This window comes from Littorina saxatilis, linkage group LG1 (assembly GCF_037325665.1).
Source record: "Littorina saxatilis isolate snail1 linkage group LG1, US_GU_Lsax_2.0, whole genome shotgun sequence".
Taxonomy (NCBI): Eukaryota; Metazoa; Mollusca; class Gastropoda; order Littorinimorpha; family Littorinidae; genus Littorina; species Littorina saxatilis.
Window position 1 is genome coordinate 63,957,328 of NC_090245.1, and position 19,998 is coordinate 63,977,325.

A 19,998-nucleotide genomic window follows, 5' to 3' on the forward strand; every position below is an offset into this window, starting at 1 on the left:
TTTTCCCCAATGTAGTCGTCAGTTTGTGATTTCAATGCGACTCGCTGTATCCGTCTGCAATAGCACGTTATTGTGTACCTCTGAATCTAAAATGCAACAAACCACTGCGAGTCATACGAACTTATCGGCGGCAGTTGGCTTCAAAGTTGTCAAAGCGCTATGCAGAAAATTCGTCTGCTTGGGAAAACACGACCTTATGTGACCTGCTTCCGGGCTCCCTTTTTTCAAACTTTCAAAACTTCGAATTGTACTGATCTTGTCTTGATGAAAAAATATTTATTTTATGATTTAAGAATGTTTGTGTAACAAGCTGTCAATTTATTATTTAGATTTTTAAAAGTTAGGTCTAGCGCCAAAATGAGGGTTCCGATTTGTCTCATGGTAAATCCGTTCTGACTGCACAAAATAAATTCTTTGAAAATGTCTCACTCTCAACGGAAAGCAGCCAGGATGTTCCCGTTCGGTGAGCGTTCAAATGGAAGTATGTTTGTACTGTATGTAGAGGCTCGGGGAGCTCAGTGATCAGAAACGGATGGTTTACGGGAGGCTGATTGTGCCTTTAAGTCTAGTGAATAACAAACGTTCCAACAACTTACCTTTCTTGTTTTTTGATTCTGAATTTTTGAACGTTGGCAGTCTTTTTGGTTTTGGATTTATTTTATGACTGTGAGGGTTAAAGAAAGCCGAGCAACATATTTTCTGTTCAAGATTTACATTTGTGTTCCTTTACAGGTCAACATTCTTCGACACAACTTCTCTGCGGATATAAGTTATGAACGCCAAGACGTAGCTTGCGGTATAACTTGTCACAATTAGACCTTTACTTACAAAATCATGCTTGCTTAATAAAATGTTTTAACCTTGTTTGAAGACTTATTAACTTTCAAAGGCACAGCCGACGCTCATTATCAACAATGAAACATGAGCATTTCTACAGCTGTCAGTGTCCTCCAAGATAGCTGTTGCGTCTTGCATGTACGCTTTTTCCGCGGTTACCTCCACTATCTTTAACCCTACTGTTTTAACCAGACTGCTACGAGATATCGAAGATCTCCAAACGACACTTGGAGAAGCACTTAACTCGTGTTAAGGGCCTGTTGTTCTGCTGTCTGGGGCAGGATGCAGGGTGTGCACTATCTCCATTACCTTTCTAATGAAGACAAACGCAAGAGAGGGTCTTTGGTGATGAAAAGGAGAGGGCAACTTGTTTCTTCTGCTGGGTCGTGAGACTGTGATGGTAATCTGTACAAGTGATGTTTTCTTCTTGGAGGAGCTGTGTGTGTGTGTGTGTGTGTGTGTGTGTGTGTGTGTGTGTGTGTGTGTGTGTGTGTGTGTGTGTGTGTGTGTGTGTGTGTGTGTGTGTGTGTGTGTGTGTATAAAAGGATATTTTGTCCCACTACAATAGCTATTGGTTATTGTTTGCTCCCAGAAGATCCAGGTGAACAACAGTTACTGTGTTAAAAATCAGTTGGCAGCGTGTGAGTTTGTTCGTCTACTTGTTTGATAAGCTGTTTTAGCGCACTTTTTTTTCAAATAGAAATAATAGCACCTCATGTCCTACTTTTCTGGTTGCCTTAGAAATGGAGTTCAACGACCCCAGAAACCGTCCACTTGCCTGCAGAGTCAGGTCTCTCAAAATGTCACAAGGTAAAAGGGTCAGGTCATACTGTCTGACACTTCACAGACACCCACTGTCATGTCAGAATGATTACTGCAACTAAATGAGCAATATTTCTAATGGTTTCCTTTTTCATCTTCGGTGTAAATTGAACGCTCGACCCAGAAATCCTATTTCCCCTTACCCTCCCACAGGACCCTCCCAAACCCAACCACTCCATTCCATCCAACACCACTCCGCTCCAAAAGTGGTCCATTAACCTTCTCGTCGTTTGGACAAGGTGTTTGAATTCCATTTGCTGCAACTTTCCATGGATGTTTCATTGTTCGGATCCGATGCAAACCTTTACGATTCTCAAAGATGTGACCGCAAGAACAGTCCTTATATACAGTCACTTACGTTAAAAAATAACACCACAAGGCATCACGATTCAATAAACTGAATAACACCAAATTGTATTATGAAGGAGGACTGAAAGTTGTTAGTTGTAGTGTCAGAGAGTTTTCAGTATGTGTGTGTGTGTGTGTGTGTGTGTGTGTGTGTGTGTGTGTGTGTGTGTGTGTGTGTGTGTGTGTGTGTGTCTTTCTTTCTTTCTTTATTTGGTGTTTAACGTCGTTTTCAACCATTCAAGGTTATATCGCGACGGGGAAATGGGGGAGATGGGATAGAGCCACTTATCAATTGTTTCTTGTTCACAAAAGCACTAATCAAAAATTTGCTCCAGGGGCTTGCAACGTAGTACAATATATGACCTTACTGGGAGAATGCAAGTTTCCAGTACAAAGGACTTAACATTTCTTACATACTGCTTGACTAAAATCTTTAAAAAAAATTGACTATATTCTATACAAGAAACACACCCAAACTCCCCCCCCCCCCCCCCCGACACCTCTCCGTCGATTCTTTTTTCCAGCCACTCTATCACTTTTCGCAACCATCTGTATAAATATTATACGTAATGTAATATGAGAGAAATGAGAAGAAAGCACAACTTCTGTAGGCGAATTTCCCAGCTGTATTTATACTATATCTTGGTTGCTTTTTTGTGTGTTGTGGTTAGAATTTGAAGTGCTTGGTTTGTGTTACGTTCATGTCCTTGAAGAGAGAAGTGCGTGGGAGAAAGTATACGTGTGAAATTAGTAATTTGATACCTCCGCGGTTCAGCAACGTTGAACAAATTAACCCCTGCATACCATCTTACCGCAGAAACTATCATTAGACGTTTCTTTTAAAGCGCCTCTCTCCGCCTGCAAACCGTTTAATCACGTTGCAAATTGTGTGAAGTAACGAGGCTAGTTGGGTGGAACTGAACGAAATTCCTAAATATATAATACGTTGCGACCTTAGCCCCCGCTCCTCCGGAATCCCGCTCCATATCTGGTCATACACAGCACATCCGGCCATGCCAATCTACATCCAGAGACCTCGCGTTGTAATTCAATGTTGATTAACATTTTTACAATGAACACTACTACATGTTCTTAACTAAGGGGTGCATGTTCTTTTCAGACATGGCTGTAGAACAGAAGGCTTAAGCGAAAGGCCCTTCAACAATTTCAGAAGCAACCTTGAATGTGAGAAGTTATTATGCTCAATGCTGAAGTAGACTGCGAAAGTCTTGCAGGCAGTAATCGTCTGTAGGTCGATAGTGACGGCCCTACAGCTAGTAGGTAGGCAAATTGAACATTACTTTTAAAACGTCAGTGATGGGGAATTTTGAAGTAGGGTTAGGAAATTCTGGAAAACGAAGGGAAATAGGTGGAAGACAATACAACATTTGACAACCAACTAATACACCTTAATTCGGTCCGCCCCAAAACAATAAGCTAATTGCTCTTCTCGAAAAAAAGGCATACTTTCGTCTTGAGAAGAACAGGTCGGGAAGGAAAAGTGTCAAATAGAGATTCATTGTTACAAAATATAAACAGACACGCCCACACACTAACACATATAAAAACACAGACACAGACACGCACACACATGCAAACAAACAAACACACACACACAAACCTAAGCCTACGTGCGCGCACAAACCCACACACACAAACAAATTCACAAACACACACACACACATACACACACACACACACACACACACACACACACACACACACACACACACACATAATCACACCGTCACACACACACACACACACGCACACACACGCACACACACACGCACACACACACACACACACACACACACACACACACACACACACACACACACACACAATAAATATGTAATTCAATAGCATTTATAGCAACACAAAAGGCAATACAAAAACCATCCGCAGAAGATGCAACTGTGTGGGTACAGCAGCGTTGCTGAAGTAGAAGAGAAGTTCTCTTGGACGTGGCGCTACAATCCTTTGCAATAAATTGTTCGACTTGATCTTCCACTCGTTCGCTTCAGAGCTAATTAGAGAACCACTCTGGCGCCGTCATCAATGATGTGGTAATCATAGCAGAAGAGAGTGTGCCGAGAAGCACAGTGGCGATTGCCTGTGCATGAACAACGGCGCCGGGAATTATCTTGCATACATGTCTTCCCCATGGAGTCTGGATCTGTTGGCAGTCTGTCTTTCGTCAATACCAATCGTCTGCCAGGAACAATGCCAACAAGTGTTGCTTCATTGTGAAATGGGGAAGGTGTATGAGGTAAAGCCGAGAGGGGGGGGGGGGTATCTCATTCTGTCTGTCTTTACAACAGGGGGTGGGTGCGTGCTATTACGTTTGTCTTGTTTTACCGTGGCTCGAGAGAAGAGCTGTAGGCAGTGAGAAAGTGCAGTTCACTTTCTACTAACCGACGTGTTGTTGACCCCATAAACTTGTCAATGGAGTATGTCATATTTCTGTCGTTTCGAAAATGTAGATCGTGACACATTGGCAAATGTATTGGTCAAACTGCATTCCGCCACGTCCAACAGCCTGTCAAGCAAAACAAAAGTTTATCCCCCACACCACCCCCCCCCCCACACAAAAAAGACCCATATGACTGCCATACGGAAAACGGCCATTCACTAAAAGCCAGCTTGCTCAACAACAAAAAGAAAAAGAAACAAGTCGCGTAAGGCGAAAATACAACATTTAATCAAGCTCAGTCGAACTCACAGAATGAAACTGAACGCATTGCATTTTTTCCGCAAGACCGTACACTCGTAACATCGTCTGTCCACCGCTCGTGGCAAAGGCAGTGAAATTAACAATACAGAACAAGTCGCGTAAGGCGAAAATACAATATTTAGTCAAGTAGCTGTCGAACTCACAGAATGAAACTGAACGCAATGCCATTTTTCAGCAAGACCGTATACTCGTAGCATCGTCAGTCCACCGCTCATGGCAAAGGCAGTGAAATTGACAAGAAGAGCGGGGTAGTAGTTGCGCTAAGAAGGATAGCACGCTTTTCTGTACCTCTCTTTGTTTTAACTTTCTGAGCGTGTTTTTAATCCAAACATATCATATCTATATGTTTTTGGAATCAGGAACCGACAAGGAATAAGATGAAAGTGTTTTTAAATTGATTTGGACAATTTAATTTTGATAATAATTTTTATATATTTAATTTTCAGAGCTTGTTTTTAATCCGAATATAACATATTTATATGTTTTTGGAATCAGCAAATGATGGAGAATAAGATAAACGTAAATTTGGATCGTTTTATAAATTTTTATTTTTTTTTACAATTTTCAGATTTTTAATGACCAAAGTCATTAATTAATTTTTAAGCCACCAAGCTGAAATGCAATACCGAAGTCCGGGCTTCGTCGAAGATTACTTGACCAAAATTTGAACCAATTTGGTTGAAAAATGAGGGCGTGACAGTGCCGCCTCAACTTTCACGAAAAGCCGGATATGACGTCATCAAAGACATTTATCAAAAAAATGAAAAAAACGTTCGGGGATTTCATACCCAGGAACTCTCATGTCAAATTTCATAAAGATCGGTCCAGTAGTTTAGTCTGAATCGCTCTACACACACACACACACACACACACACAGACACACAGACACACGCACATACACCACGACCCTCGTTTCGATTCCCCCTCGATGTTAAAATATTTAGTCAAAACTTGACTAAATATAAAAAGCGCGGTAGCGGTTGCGCTGAGGAGGATAGCCCGTTTTTCTATATCTTTATTCTTTTTAACTCTCTGAACGTGTTTTTAATCCAAACATATCATATCTATATGTTTTTGAAATCAGGAACGGACAAGGAATAAGACGAAACTGTTTTTAAATCGATTTCGGAAATTTAATTTTAATCATAATTTTTATATTTTTAATTTTCAGAGCTTGTTTTTAATCCGAATATAACATAATTATATGTTTTTGTAATCAGAAAATGATGAAGAATACGATAAACGTAATGTTGGATCGTTTTATAAACAAATAATTTTAATTACAATTTTCAGATTTTTAATGACCAAAGTCATTAATTAAATTTTAAGCCTCCAAGGTGAAATGCAATACCAAAGTCCGGCCTTTGTCGAAGATCGCTTTGCCAAAATTTCAATCAATTTTATTGAAAAATGAGGGTGTGACAGTGCCGCCTCAACTTTTACAAAATGCCGGATATGACGTCATCAAAGACATTTATGGAAAAAATGAAAAAAACATCTGGGGATATCATACCCAGGAACTGTCATTAAAAATTTCATAAAGATCGGTTCAGTAGTTTACTCTGAATCGCTCTACACACACACACACACACACACACACACACACACACACACACAGACACACACACATACACCACGACCCTCGTCTCGATTACCCCTCTGTGTTAAAACATTTAGTCAAAACTTGACTAAATGTAAAAAGAGTGAGCACTGGAGTAGTACAGCCTACGATCGCAACAGAAAAAGAACATTGCCTTGCGCCGTTTGTAACTGAGTGCCAGTTAGGCCTATAATTCATTACTGAATTCCCTCCACATCAATACTACGCTGGCACTTTTCTGCTACAACGAGCTCACCCTGTGTAGAAGTTGTCACCGTGACCTGGCATATTGCCCCAACGGCTGGCAGCTTTTGCGTGTTTTCACCAAATCATTCTGCGCAAGGCGTGTGCATCACACTGATTTGGGGGCATCCTCCGGAAGGTGTACGTGCCTGCGAGAGAAATATTGACTAGCGGGATGCAAGCGAACGGCAAAGGGTTCTGAGGAGAAGGAGATACGCACAGCAGCTAACGAAAGGTGTGACCCTCCTCTACCTGCGTGTTTTTCGTCGTTTTTCTTGGCGAACGGTGTTTCTAATTTTACTTCTGCCGATGGAAAAGTCTTTCATTTAAAACTGAAACCGGTATAACCGATATGACATCAATGATTTAATTAATTGGATGACTGTTATTCGGTAGTAGACTAAAAATATACTCGATCCAGAGTTAAAGCGGATGCTGAGAACGAGAGAGTTGTTGCAACGTGGTTGTGCTGTAATTGTTCGAATCTCTGGATCTCTAAGAAGGATTGGGGAGGGTGTCAAAACCGCAGAGATATTTTAATTGAAGAGTAGTTGGAGAGAACTTAGCTTCTGCAATGGAAGACCTAGGGCGAAGAAGCACTAGCGAAAACACAAACGAATTGAACAGTCGGTGTGTGAGTTCTGCTACTGTGAGTTCGGTGTGTGTGTAAGTGTGTGTGTGTGTGTGTGTGTGTGTGTTGTGTGTGTGTGTGTGTGTGCGTGTGTGTACGTGCGTGCGTGTGCGCGTGCGTGCGTGTATGTATGTGTGTGTGTGTGTGTGTGTGTGTGTGTGTGTGTGTGTGTGTGTGTGTGTGTGTGTGTGCTTCAGGTTCTGAACTCCACAAATGATAAAATCGGTAGTTGTAGCCGCTTATGGCAACAGACTAAGCAACAGGTAAACACAAAGTATCAGCTCGCCTGAGTGAACCTGATCATAAAGTGGTTAAATTCGAAACACAGTACCAAATAAATGCACAGTTTGCTTTGTGTCAACGTGGCTACATAGCGGTAGAAGCAGTGCGTTATGTGAACAAAATAAAGGGTTTGGGTTTAAGCACGATAAAAAGTAAAAGATTAGCACAACCGGTGTCAAAGGAATAAATCAGGAGTCGAATACAACTATAACGACATGGACAAAATGTGAGATGTTAGCAAGTCGAAGTATCCAACAAGACAAATTAGTGAGAGGTGTGAGAAATGTTGAAATATTGTTAAATGGTAGCGAAAACCTTTCTCTTTGCACTAACAAGCTTGTTTTTGAAAGTGTCCAATCGTTTATCCATGAATCTGGTCGTTTCTGTTGATTTGACTCAGTACCCATATTCAAGCCAACAAACCTTATTTTATATGCATTTTTCAAATGTATATTTAGCGAGCTACTGCTTACTTGCCACAGGACTATGGTTTATAATGTACTATGTATATTCTTATTTGTATGCGCTGCCAACTTCATCTTTTATATGTACCTACCGTTTTCTCCTCCCTCCTCCACCCTCCCCCTCTTCCTCCTGCTAGCTTTTTCTTATTCTTTCTGATTTACTTTAACTATGCTCTTCTTGTAGATAGTTCAACAATTGATAAGTATTGCTTGTCCGACATCATATTTGCGTTATTTTCCTACTACGTAGGGCGCGTAATATAAGCGTTTGCTTGAGTTCGTGTCCCTATTGTTTATCGTTGTATTTTTGTATCATGTTTGATTTAATAAAACATTGTTTAAACCGAGTGAGAGGAGCAAGGTACGGGGCAGTAACAATATTAGCAATGTTCAATCCACTTGTTTTGGTGAATGTTTACAGGTACCGTACCGCGTCTTTTCTGTGTGTACGATCACGTACATCGCCCCAGATCTATGTCTGGACCTTTACATGGGAATGAAAGCATCCACAGGCCTTTCCACTTAAACACATACCAACACTGTCTTAATAAATGAGTTATTTTTATTTTGCAAAATAATGTCAGTTTGAAAAATGATTCATCAAGCAGCAAAATGATTCATCAAGCAGTCCCCGCTCCTTACAGAAAGAAGCCATGCTGTAGGGTTTGATATGTGTCTATAGTGTAAAGATGACCTTCACCCAGGTAAAAGAAGAAAGTGATTAATAAGATGATTAAAGCGGGAAGGAATGTGTCTTTAATGATAGCGGAGCAATTATACCATCCGATGTAAGGAGGATATATTGTCGATACAAGAGGCATAATTTCAAGCCACCTCTAGACGGCGCCTATTATTATGTTAACCTCATAAGCTTCTTGGTGTAATGATTGCCTCATCGTCGGCGACCCGGCAAAACTGTTAACCGCAGCAGTTACAAATCATGGTACAGGACCTGTGTAACAACGATCATCCTAGCTGAATACAAGCCCGATTACCCGTTGACATAGTAAGAATCCGTGCTGGCCAACACAGCTATGAATATTCTTTGATCACTTATCAGACCTGATCTGTTTGTTGGTTGAGCGGGTAAGGTACACTGCCTCTCTGGTTATGCTGTGATCGTTGACTTACAGAGTCAATCATAATAAGGCCAGACTGCGGTACTGCGACTGCCTGCATACAATTCACGTTATTATGGTCCAGTCGGTCTGCCCGAGTTTTGCCAACAGCACAAATTTACGTTACAGTAGCACTTGAAAATAATACTCCTTAAACGGACTATTCTCGCGTGATTACTTTGAACACAGTAGACTAACCAGATCAAACACCGATGACCTGGGTGACTTTGTTATCTTTTCTACTTTTCGCTTCCACTAACATAAGGCAGGCACCCGGAAAATACTTCTTGACTTAAAGGAGACATAGTTATTAGTGGGGTGGCTGGTGTGAAGGCATTAACTCACGCCTTGTTGCCTTGAGCTTTCTGTTCCAGCCTGGGAGAGGACGGACTGTGAGTGTTGCAACTGCGCGTTCCGTTTAGTATGACCTTTATCGGCAGTTTGCACCAGTATGACTAATATTGCCTCGAGTGTCACACCGTGTGCCAAAGGATTAGACGGTAGTGTTGGTCAGTACTTAGATTTCAGTGATGGCTTTTATTAAGTTAGTTTTTGCACGGTTTGGAAACGCGTAAATAGGGACTAAGTAACCACCATTATTGATACTAAAGCCAGTATTCATTGCTGGTGATCTGTGTCGAGTCTTCTAGGCACAGCAGATAATCCTATTGTAATCTCCTTCACGTAAAGCCTTTCATTGACCTTAGATTTTCTGACACATGCGCTAGTTAGTAAACCCACCTTACTCCGATTGAAGACTTTGTAATCATCGTTCGGACCACTCCAGTATGTTACCATCTCGTTCCTACAAGGAAACAGGGTAATGTTAAACTCAGTTCAGCTCTGCAAAATACAGAGCTCAAACCAGTGTCATTAGTGACTTATATTTGATACAAGTCACTTTATTCAAAGCAAACCATACATCTTGTGTAATTCATAGATGGAAGGAGCTCCAAAAGTAAGCATAATTAAGGCATCTGTGTATTTGATCGAGGAAAATGGCTGACACGGTTTTCTATGCAGAAAACGCATACTACCATACTACGCATACTAGTTGTCTCCCTAGCCTTACGTTCTCAAAATGGCTGCGCCGATGTTTCCTTCTCAACCTAAGCCTATATTGTACATAAAATACATCTGAACGGTTCATCCCGTAACTTGAAAAGTAAATTCAAATTCATGTTTATGCTTACAAGAACAGGATTTGCAAACTCAGAGACTTAGATTGCCGAACAAAAATGTCAATGAATTTACATGGCTAAAGTTCAACATGACCGTCTGTGTGTGTGTGTGTGTGTGTGTGTGTGTGTGTGTGTGTGTGTGTGTGTGTGTGTACGTGCGTGTGTGTGTATGCTTGCGTGCGTGCGTGTGTGTGTGTGTGTGTGTGTGTGTGTGTGTGTGTGTGTGTTTGTGGTCAAGGTGCAAAATTCTTGCGATAAATAAATCGAAATGGCTTTTTGTCCTTACGACAATTTAACTCTACCTCTTAAGTAAATCAGGAAATACCAAAGCTGAGAACAAACCAGATCACTGACACTGACACCTTCTCAAACTTTAAATCTGTGGAATCTTCGTTGCGGAATGTGTGGGCTGACCATTCAAATCTTTATTTTTAAGTTACTCTAGACGGAAATGCCGTCTAGATGACAAATATATGCCAAGTGGATAGCAAACTAGTTGATCTTCGTAAATCTGTCCAGTGACTCATATTGCACACATCAGCTCATCTGGTTTTCAAGCTGCAAGTGACTTGATCAGGCTAGGCGGGATCAAGTCCATAATGGAACAGCTTAGAAACAATACTGAGATTTCCCAGCGCACTAGCTGTGAGTGGAAGCCACGAAAAATCAGACAGTCAAATAAGTAGACAGAAAAAGAGCTTAGCTGACCCGTTAAAACACACATAGTTGACCTGCAAACCTGGACCAACTATCCCCATGCGGGCCAGCACAAGTAGGCCAGTCCCACGCGGAAAAAAAGGTAATCAGCAGACCAATCGAGATAAATAATGATAAAATGGGCGCCGTGGAGTCAACAGTCATAACCCACGCCTTTGTCTGTTTTGACATCTGGTGTCAACTTTAACTGACAGTAAGTGTTGACACCGGATGCACTGGTAAGGGTACATTAGTCATGCGCAGTAGACTAAGTTGTAATTGGAGACTGATGGTCATGTGGGGAACAGGATCACGTTATGGCGTGTTTTCTGACCTAAAATCACAAAGACAAGAAAGATTTGCTTTTAAACAATATGACAACTGGAAAATCTTCCAGTATTGTTTTGAATCGTATTGATACATTTCTGTAGCCTGTCCATAAGTATGAATCTAAATTTAAACCCTCATTGCTAATTTGTATTACGCTCAGTAAAATGTCGGTGATGAAAGTAGACAACAGCATTTACATGATTCAATGCTTTGACTAAAATTCTTTTCAAAATACTGAAACAGGCACTATGATTTTGCTTTTGTTCGAGTTAAAGTGTTACTTTCAACACTTTGTGTGGAATGTTTTTTTACACAAAAGTGAATCCGTGGATGTGTCTTGAATATCATTACATTCATCCGCATTCTTTTTCAATGGTACCGCGTATCTTTGTTAAACGATGACCCCCCCCCCCCCTGCTACCCCTTCCCGTCCTTCTAATTGAAACCCAAACTACACACACGTTTTGATTACAAGCAGTCAATATAAACATTTTGCGGATGTCAATGCAACAATTTCCAGAAAACTCTGATGCAAATCAGCTGCTTGCCTCAGCTTGTTAAACGGTTCAATAAGTATGCTGATGTCACACTGAACAGGTGCGCCAGTCTGATGCTGATATCAGATTTTCCATGTCGTGCTAACGTTTGGCTTACATAAGCAGAATTTAGCAGTTTACAATGCGGTCCCCAGGAAACAAAATAGTATGTTCAATTTATTTATGGAAAAACACACTCTTTCTTGTGTTCTCTCTGTTGGTTACTTGACTTAAGCAGACATCCATATGTATAGAATTAACCGATGGTCCATTGGCGTTCCATTGTTTGCACCAGCGCCAATTCACTCATCAATATTTATACACATTTTTACAGACAGCGTATACAAGAGGAAAGCTTCTAATACCTCTGTTCCCTTTTTTGCCTACGCAGGAAACCACTCGTTCGTTCGTTCGTTCGTTTGTTCGTTCTCTCTCTCTCTCTCTCTCTCTCTCTCTCTCTCTCTCTCTCTCTCTCTCTCTCTCTCTCTCTCTCTCTCTCTCTCTCTCTCTCTCTCTCTCTTAAACTGCTGCAATGTGTGGTCACAACGGGCGTCAGTGTCATTGTGTCAGTGTCAGTGATCTGGTTAAAAAACTTTGTTCTCAGCTTTGGTATTTCTTATCACCGCAACAGTTCGTTCGTTCTCTCTCTCTGTTGTCAGCGCTAAACAGAGCAATGCGAGAGGAAAGCGAAACATGACAGGTAATTTGGGGGACATTTTGACAAATTGCGGACAGCATTCCTCCTCCCATAGTGCACAACGACCCAGTGTCGGTCAGCTGGGCAGGACACACACTACGTGCGCCCGTTGTGACCGGTCAAAGCAAAGCCCCAGGTTTCTAATGACAAGACACGGTGTCCAATTTCTGTCGTTCTTCAACAGACTACGATTGTATTTTTTGCTCGCCTGCTTGTTTGTTCGTTTGCTTGCTTGATGGCTTGTTCGATGGGCGTTTGGATGAATGGCTGGGTTGTGGTAACTTGGTGGATGGGTGGTTATATGTGTTGGTTGGCTGGCTGTTTGCTGGGTCAGTTCCAAACAAATGTCGCAATTTACTTCATGGTTGGTTCTTAATTATTTGCTTCTTCTTGCTTGTCTTGCTGCTCCTTGCTCGCGTCCTTGTTTGCTCACTTCGGGTAATATCAAATGTCAATTTTGGCAGTTCATATCCAAGAAAACTCTAGTGAGAAACTTAGACATCGTTGTTTCCTTGTTTGCATCTGCAGTGAGTAACTGTACAGTCACACTGTCTGTATCAGGCCCAATAAAAAGTACGTGCACTAAATTTCACGAAGGAAACTGTTTAGGATAACGAGAATGACATTTTAAATCATCAGTTTTCATTTGCCGTTGACGGTAGTCCTCGGGCTCGCAACCACGTTGTCCATGAGGTCGCGGAATTGGACAGAGGAGTAAACAATCGGTACAGAGGCAGTGAACCCTGATGAGCACAAAACATTCGAATGGTCTTGTTTACGCTCTAGTTCTTGCAGGGGACCTTGGGAACGTGCAATGATCCGAAAATGGCCGTCTTGCTACTCTGAGTAAGAAGTTATTGTTGGCAATAGGGTAGAAACTTTGGAGGTTGCACAGTTACCCTAACATGACCCTTCATGGCCGAGTGAACGTAGGTCAACAAACAATGGTCTTGTGTCCGGCAGGTCACTCACTCGGCATGCAAGTGTACAACAAAAAAATCAAAACCTAGTCAGTGTAAAATACCTACCCGCTATAAAACTGCCCTCATTTTGTTGATTTCAAAGCAGCGCATGTCGCTGAACCCCGAAAGAAAACATTCTAACCGCAGACAGAGCTTCTGAAGTACCTTCTTCTTCTTCTTCTTCTGCGTTCGTGGGCTGAAACTCCCACGTACACTCGTGTTTTTTTGCACGAGTGGAATTTTACGTGCATAACCGTTTTTTACCCCGCCATTTAGGCAGCCATACGCCGTTTTCGGAGGAAGCATGCTGGGTATTTTCGTGTTTCTATAACCCATCGAACTCTGACATGGATTACAGGATCTTTTTCGTGCGCACTTGGTCTTGTGCTTGCGTGTACACACGGGGGTGTTCGGACACCGAGGAGAGTCTGCACACAAAGTTGACTCTGAGAAATAAACTCTGAAGTACCGATTTTCAACTCAAAGATGTTTATCCTTCCTCTCTCCTGTGTGGTCAGTTTGCATTCCGACTTGGTGTGGTCAGCTCTCCCCCTCCCCAGAGTCAGTTCAGTATACAGCAAAAAGCTACTTCATTCGCTCTCGTACACTTGAACCTGGCATAGTCTATAGCAAACGAACCGTATGTTTAATGTTCTAGAAAAAGGCCCGGTGAAAGAATTCCTCAGATTTTGTAATCCTGTAGGTTTTTACGTGTTTATATGTAAACAGTTACCTGACACTTCAAATAAAGAGGTCATGTGTTCAGCAGGACAATGTGTTGCAGGGATATGGAGTCTGTGTGTGTGTGTGTGTGTGTGTGTGTGTGTGTGTGTGAGTGTGTGTGTGTGAGTGTGTGTCAGTGTTTGTGTGTGTGTGTGTCAGTGTGTGTGTGTGTCAGTGTGTGTATGTGTGTTCTATGTCTGTGTGGTATACCCCCCCCCCCACACACACACACATACTCCCATTACTGCCTCTTAAGGTGGAGATTAAGCCAATTGATACCTACGAAAGTCACAGTTTTCAATTGCTTTGTGCATCTTTGTTTCTTGACCAGTACTCTTCATTTTGATACCGTTGTGTTCCTAAGACTCTGCACTGTGCTTTGACATAAGGCTCACTGGGTATAACTAGATCAAACACATAATAACTGCTAATGAATAAAGTAATTAGTTTTTTTCCCGATCAAGGTACATACAGCGACTAATTGGAACCTGGCAGTGATGATAGTATCACCGCAACAGTTGGTCTTTATCCTTATGTACTCGTCTATGTATGTTTGGTTTTAATTATTTGCAAGAGGATGCACATATTTAGGAAAATATGAAATGGAAATGGCCGCCATAATTAATATTTTGTCGATATCTACTTCCTCTAGCAGATAATCAAAACCGAACATACGTAGACGGGTACATACGGATGAAGACCAACTGTTGCGGTGATACTATCCTCACTGCCAGGTTCCAATTAGTCGCTGTATGTACCTTAATCGGTAACAACTAATTACTTTATTCATTAGCGGTTATCACGTGATTGATCCAGTTATACACAGTGAGCCTTATGTTAAAGGACAGTGCAGAGTCTTAGGAACACAACAGTACCAAAATCAAGAGTACTGGTCAAGAAACAAAGAAGCACGAAGCAATTGAAAAATGTGACTTTCGTAGGTATTAATTGGCTTAATCTCCACCTTAAGAGACAATTAAGAAACAATGAGCAAAGGAACAAAGAAACAAATTCTCTCTCTCGCTTTTCTCCGTCTCCTTTCCTCACTTTCTCCTTCACTCGCTCGATCTCCAGCCCCACCCCTCCCCCCTCTCTCTCTCTTTCTCTCTTGGCAGTTGCAATTGACATTTTTGTGTGTGGTTTTTTTAACTTCTTTTTAGTCATTAATTCTGTCTGTACAGATGCTTTTTTTCTGCTGGCGTATGGTTTGTTTGTTGTTTGTTTTTTGGTTTGTTTGTTTGTTTGTTTTTTGTTTGTATAGTCGTGGTCTTTCCAGTGAGTGTTTACCTTCCATATCCTTTGTCTTCGTGCATTATGAATGAAAACATTTTTCTGTTCGCTCTTGCTGTGACACTGACTACTACACGCACACTCAAAGTGAAAGGCTCGTTAGCTACATCAGTTTCTGCCCCGCGCGTTGTTGCCGATAAAGGCTGTACAAATGCCAGTGTAGTAATAAAGGCAATTTGACAATAATTAGTGAAACAGTATCGCATGGTATTTTTCATTGTCTAAACAGCCATGTTGAGCAATTGTTTTTTCCCGCCCTTTTTTGTGGAGCAAGAAACTACTCCAACACAGAAAGCACCTACCAAAATCCACATCAACGATGTGATGCTACTTGCGTATCGTTCCTGGATTTGTCACTCAGAAAGAAAACACTTTTATACATCAGTCTGTCTCATCCTGACCTCAGGTCAAAGTGAGTTCGGCTCATTCTATCCCTGACAGGATGCCTTGGTTTTCCTTGTCTGGCGAGGAAATCGATTTTTTTTTAACATATTTAGATCTTTTCGTAATGTGTTATGGATGTAAGCAGATTCGCGATCGTCGATAATGATTTTTCATGGTGTTGTGTAATTTTTACAAAGGAATTGATATGTAAGACAGTTTCAAGCGAGCTATTTTTCGCGGCTGTATTTACTGTGCAAACAAATCTAAATATGGCATAAGTGTCACGTGATAATCAACCGTTTAGTTTCGGCGCTCGCTGGAGCAGATGATTTTTTTGACAGTGATGCAACCATATATTACGGTCTCCTTCCGGCAGCAGTCCCAAAATTTCGACTTGTTTTGACCTTAGAACGATGTCTTTATCATAACTGTGAAGAACAGAACGGAGATCACTGTCGAAGTCGGCCAATCTGCAATCATTTTCGTCTCGCGAACACTGCTCGCGAACAACATATGGGAGATAACTCTGTATTCTTGTTTTGATAGATTCGCGTAGGACTTTCGCGTCCAGTCAGAGAGACAACTGGCGATAGCCGTGGAGCGATGATTATCAGAATGCAGTCTGTCTATACAATAAACATGAACAAAGAAATGCTTTGTTGCTCAGGCAAAATGTAAACCGTTTTGTTGATATAAATCACTCTTCCATGGCCTCCTCTTTGATGGAATCCCTCCCCTACCCTCCGCCACAGTACTTTCTCGTTAACGTTTTTGCATATCCACTTGAGCTAAAGTCCTGTCCAATGGTGAACATGTTGGCAAGAGAGATTGCCAAACACTAACAACGTGTCGTCCCTTCTGCAAAAGAACGAGCTACAATTGTAGGCTACGTTTTTATCAGTATCAACAAAGAAGTGAAAGGTCTTTGGGTTAAACCTCTTTGAAATGAGACAATAAGTAAGCTACTGTTTTCGCCAAAACCGCCTGTGCGGAACAATCCATCCGTCGAAACCTTCATGGCTTACATTTAACCGGTACTCTCTCCTACATGTGGGTCTTACGGCTGCATGATTGCTACACTAAGTCTCTCTTCCTATCATTGCGCGGATGCTTCCGGATACTTCCGCCACGCAAAGACGTTCCCGGCCAGAGAAAAACATGTCCGTCTAATGAAAAAGGTACTGCTGGTTCTGGTGGAGAAAAGAGTGTTGAATGTCTTAACCCCTGGTGTTCTTATCAGGCAACAGACGTAGTGTTGGCGATCAGCGAAACAGATCAAAAGTTCACGGTACTTGCAGTTGCTTTGAAAAACCTGAGCCTCCTTGTCTGATTTATATACTTGCAGACTGAATCTACGGTTTTCTCTGAGATTCGTTCTGTATGTGTGAAACGAGTGCTGTGCTAACTGTTGTATATGAGCATCAATAACATATCTAATTTCATGTGCTTAGGTTTGAAGTTTGATCGAATGGTTTTACTTCATGTGGACAAGTGCGTATCTGTCTTTCGGACTCTCTTTATATGTGTGTTCATGCACACACACACACACACACACACACACACTGTTCTGCCTCCACGTTCGTTCAGAAACTCAACAACAAACTGTGCGCAGATAGTGTCACCATTTTAATTGACTTGAGTATTGCTTCTCCCGTCATGCGTCATTGCGGTGAAAAACTGAAAAACAACAACAATAATAACATAAGACCAAAACACTACTTGGCAAACGAGTCCGTACCACGGAACCACACACACCACTAAAACAATCTTCACTGATACCGTCCCACTAAGCATCCAAATATCGGAGTACGTAAAATCAAATTGAACAAAAGCAAAAGCACGTTGTGCCGATGAACCCCAAAACAAAACCAACGACACGCATTCCACTCCACCTCACACAAACAAATGATCGAACAAATACCTTAAAGAAACCTTTAGAAATAAAATGACTGTACTTACAACATGTGAGCGTACATTAAACTAAAGATGTTTCAGAATCAAGCGGGACCTGGTGCTGGCTGACCAGTACAAATGGCGCTGCTAAACCAAAAAGGGGGAAGGGAAGTCACCCAACACAAACCAAGGAAAAACAACTCTTGGATACAGAACACTCCCCGTCTGATATCTTCTTGATATCACTATTCTTAGAGTTCAAAATATACCCAAAACTTAAAAACGACTGAATAGCTTTAAGCTACAAACACACGCACAGTTTAAAGTCAAAATAAAGCTTGAAAAGGCTTTAAAAGAGACGGCGCGAATAACAGCATTGTCTGAGTTCAACTTATGAGGGGCCTACAAAGGCACAAGCTCTGTGATAGGCCTGGTATAGTTCACAGGCTTTTGGTTCTTGATCACACGAATTTCTGCTGACCGTACCAAAGTGTCACTGTCACTGGGGAAAGTGCGAATCAGTCACCAAACCAACTGGCCAGTAATTTCTGTGAGTCTCTGCATTCTTGAGAACAAGATCGCCTTCCTCGATGTTCTTTTGCACAAGAAGCACTGCTGGATTATGGACTGCACAAGCCGCTTTGCACCGATGATCCAGAAGCCGTTTAGATCGAAGTGCTCCTTCCGTGAAATGCCGACCTTTGTGCTTCACTTTCTTGTGGTAGTGTCGAACTAGCAGAGTTGACACGTGGTGGTTCTTGGGAAGTATCACAGGGTGCACACTGGCTAGCCCCATGGTCTCTTTAGCATTGCAGAGCCTGCCTCCAACACGAAGCAGACCTTCCTCGTCCAGGTAGGGTAGACCTAGACAGCTGTGTACAGGGAGGGGGGCTGTACGATCTGAGAGGTCCACGTAGTGTAGCTCTGCGCAGAGATCGTCAGCAGACAGGTCTTGCAGAAAGTCTCGGTCATTCGAGGCGTACTTGTGAAGCCTGATTTCGCCTTTTTCCATCAGATCGGCTTGGGTGCGCTTGATGAGACTGACAGCTTGTTCTTTCTGGGGCAGCGAAGTTACCCCGTCGTCGATGTAGAAGTCACGAGAGACAAAGTTCTTCACATCTTCTTCACTGGAGTGTTCTTTCTTCACTGGATCCTTCTTCAGAGATATGTCGAGGGCATGTGCACGACTGACGGCTTGTGAACGGTTGTTCATGGGGATGGATCTTGATGATCTGAATGGCAGGGGTGCTGACCATCGATCACTGTCATTCTTCTGAAACTGCTGATCCATCAAGTCTAGGAAACGCTTGTCCTCGACAGACAGTCCAATCTTGTCATCCTCCTTGGTTCTCTGGAAGACCGTATCACCAAGGCAGTCAGCCTCTGTGACCTTGAAGTCGTTTGTGCACGGCTCGAAGGTGGTCCCTCGGTCAGATGTGACTGTGGTTTTGTTCACACGAACAGCTGAAGGTGATGATGGTTTGTGCATCCGATTCAAGCAGACGTCTCCGACTATCACCCAACCAAGAGGCAGGCACTGAGCGAAGGGAGACATAGGGGGACCAGTCACTTGTTCCGTCACATGATGCGCTTCTGGCAAGTCACGCCCAATAAGCAAGGCAATGGGAGCTCTGCCGTGAATCTGTGGAATGTTGTGGGCAATGTTTCGGAGATGGGGGTGATGCTGAGCTACTTCTGGTGTGGGGATTTCTGTTCTGTCATTTGGGATGTTTGCACATTCAAGCAGGGGAGGTAACCTCATAGTCTTTCTTCCGTCATGGGACTGGACGCACAATCTGTCTGCACGACGCCCACTGATGGTGCTTTGTCCTGCACACGAAGACAAGGTGTACAAGACTTCTTGTGATGATACCTGTTGTTGGTTGAACAAAGATGGAGCGGCCAGTGACCTATTGCTCTGGTCATCGATGATTGCGTAAACTTCCTGGCTTCTCTCTGGTTGGCCTTCTGGAAACACATGGACTAAGATAACCTTGCCACAGGACCTGCTGCCACTGTTATCTCCACACAGCCGTGTGCACTTGGACTTGACGACCTCCTCTCTCTGGCCCTCCCCGCCGTACTCCGAAGAAGGGGCTTGGGGTCGCGCAGGCTCACGGTGCATTGCTGTCAAATGGCCTTTGTCGCATTTGCCACACTTGACGACGGCTGAGCATTTGCTTGCTATGTGTGTGTTTGACGACAAGCACTTGTAACAAATGTT

At 42.4% G+C, this 19,998-nt stretch overlaps 1 protein-coding gene across 2 annotated transcripts in view; it reads right to left on the minus strand.

Moving 5' to 3' along the window:
* Positions 1 to 17,488: 17,488 nt before the first annotated feature.
* The window catches only part of LOC138976177 (uncharacterized), a 4,375-nt gene continuing 1,865 nt past the window's right edge, over positions 17,489 to 19,998 (minus strand). The window contains exons 1-2 of one of the 2 annotated variants that reach the window (XR_011458894.1): positions 17,841 to 19,998; positions 17,489 to 17,558 (exon numbers count right to left, since the gene is read on the minus strand). The exon at positions 17,841 to 19,998 is cut by the window's right edge and continues 1,865 nt beyond it. Coding sequence is in view for 1 of the 2 variants with exons in the window: in XM_070349023.1 (XP_070205124.1) it covers positions 18,274 to 19,998 (1,725 nt within the window). In the remaining variant the exon portion in view is untranslated. The other variant, XM_070349023.1, reaches the window with a different exon arrangement.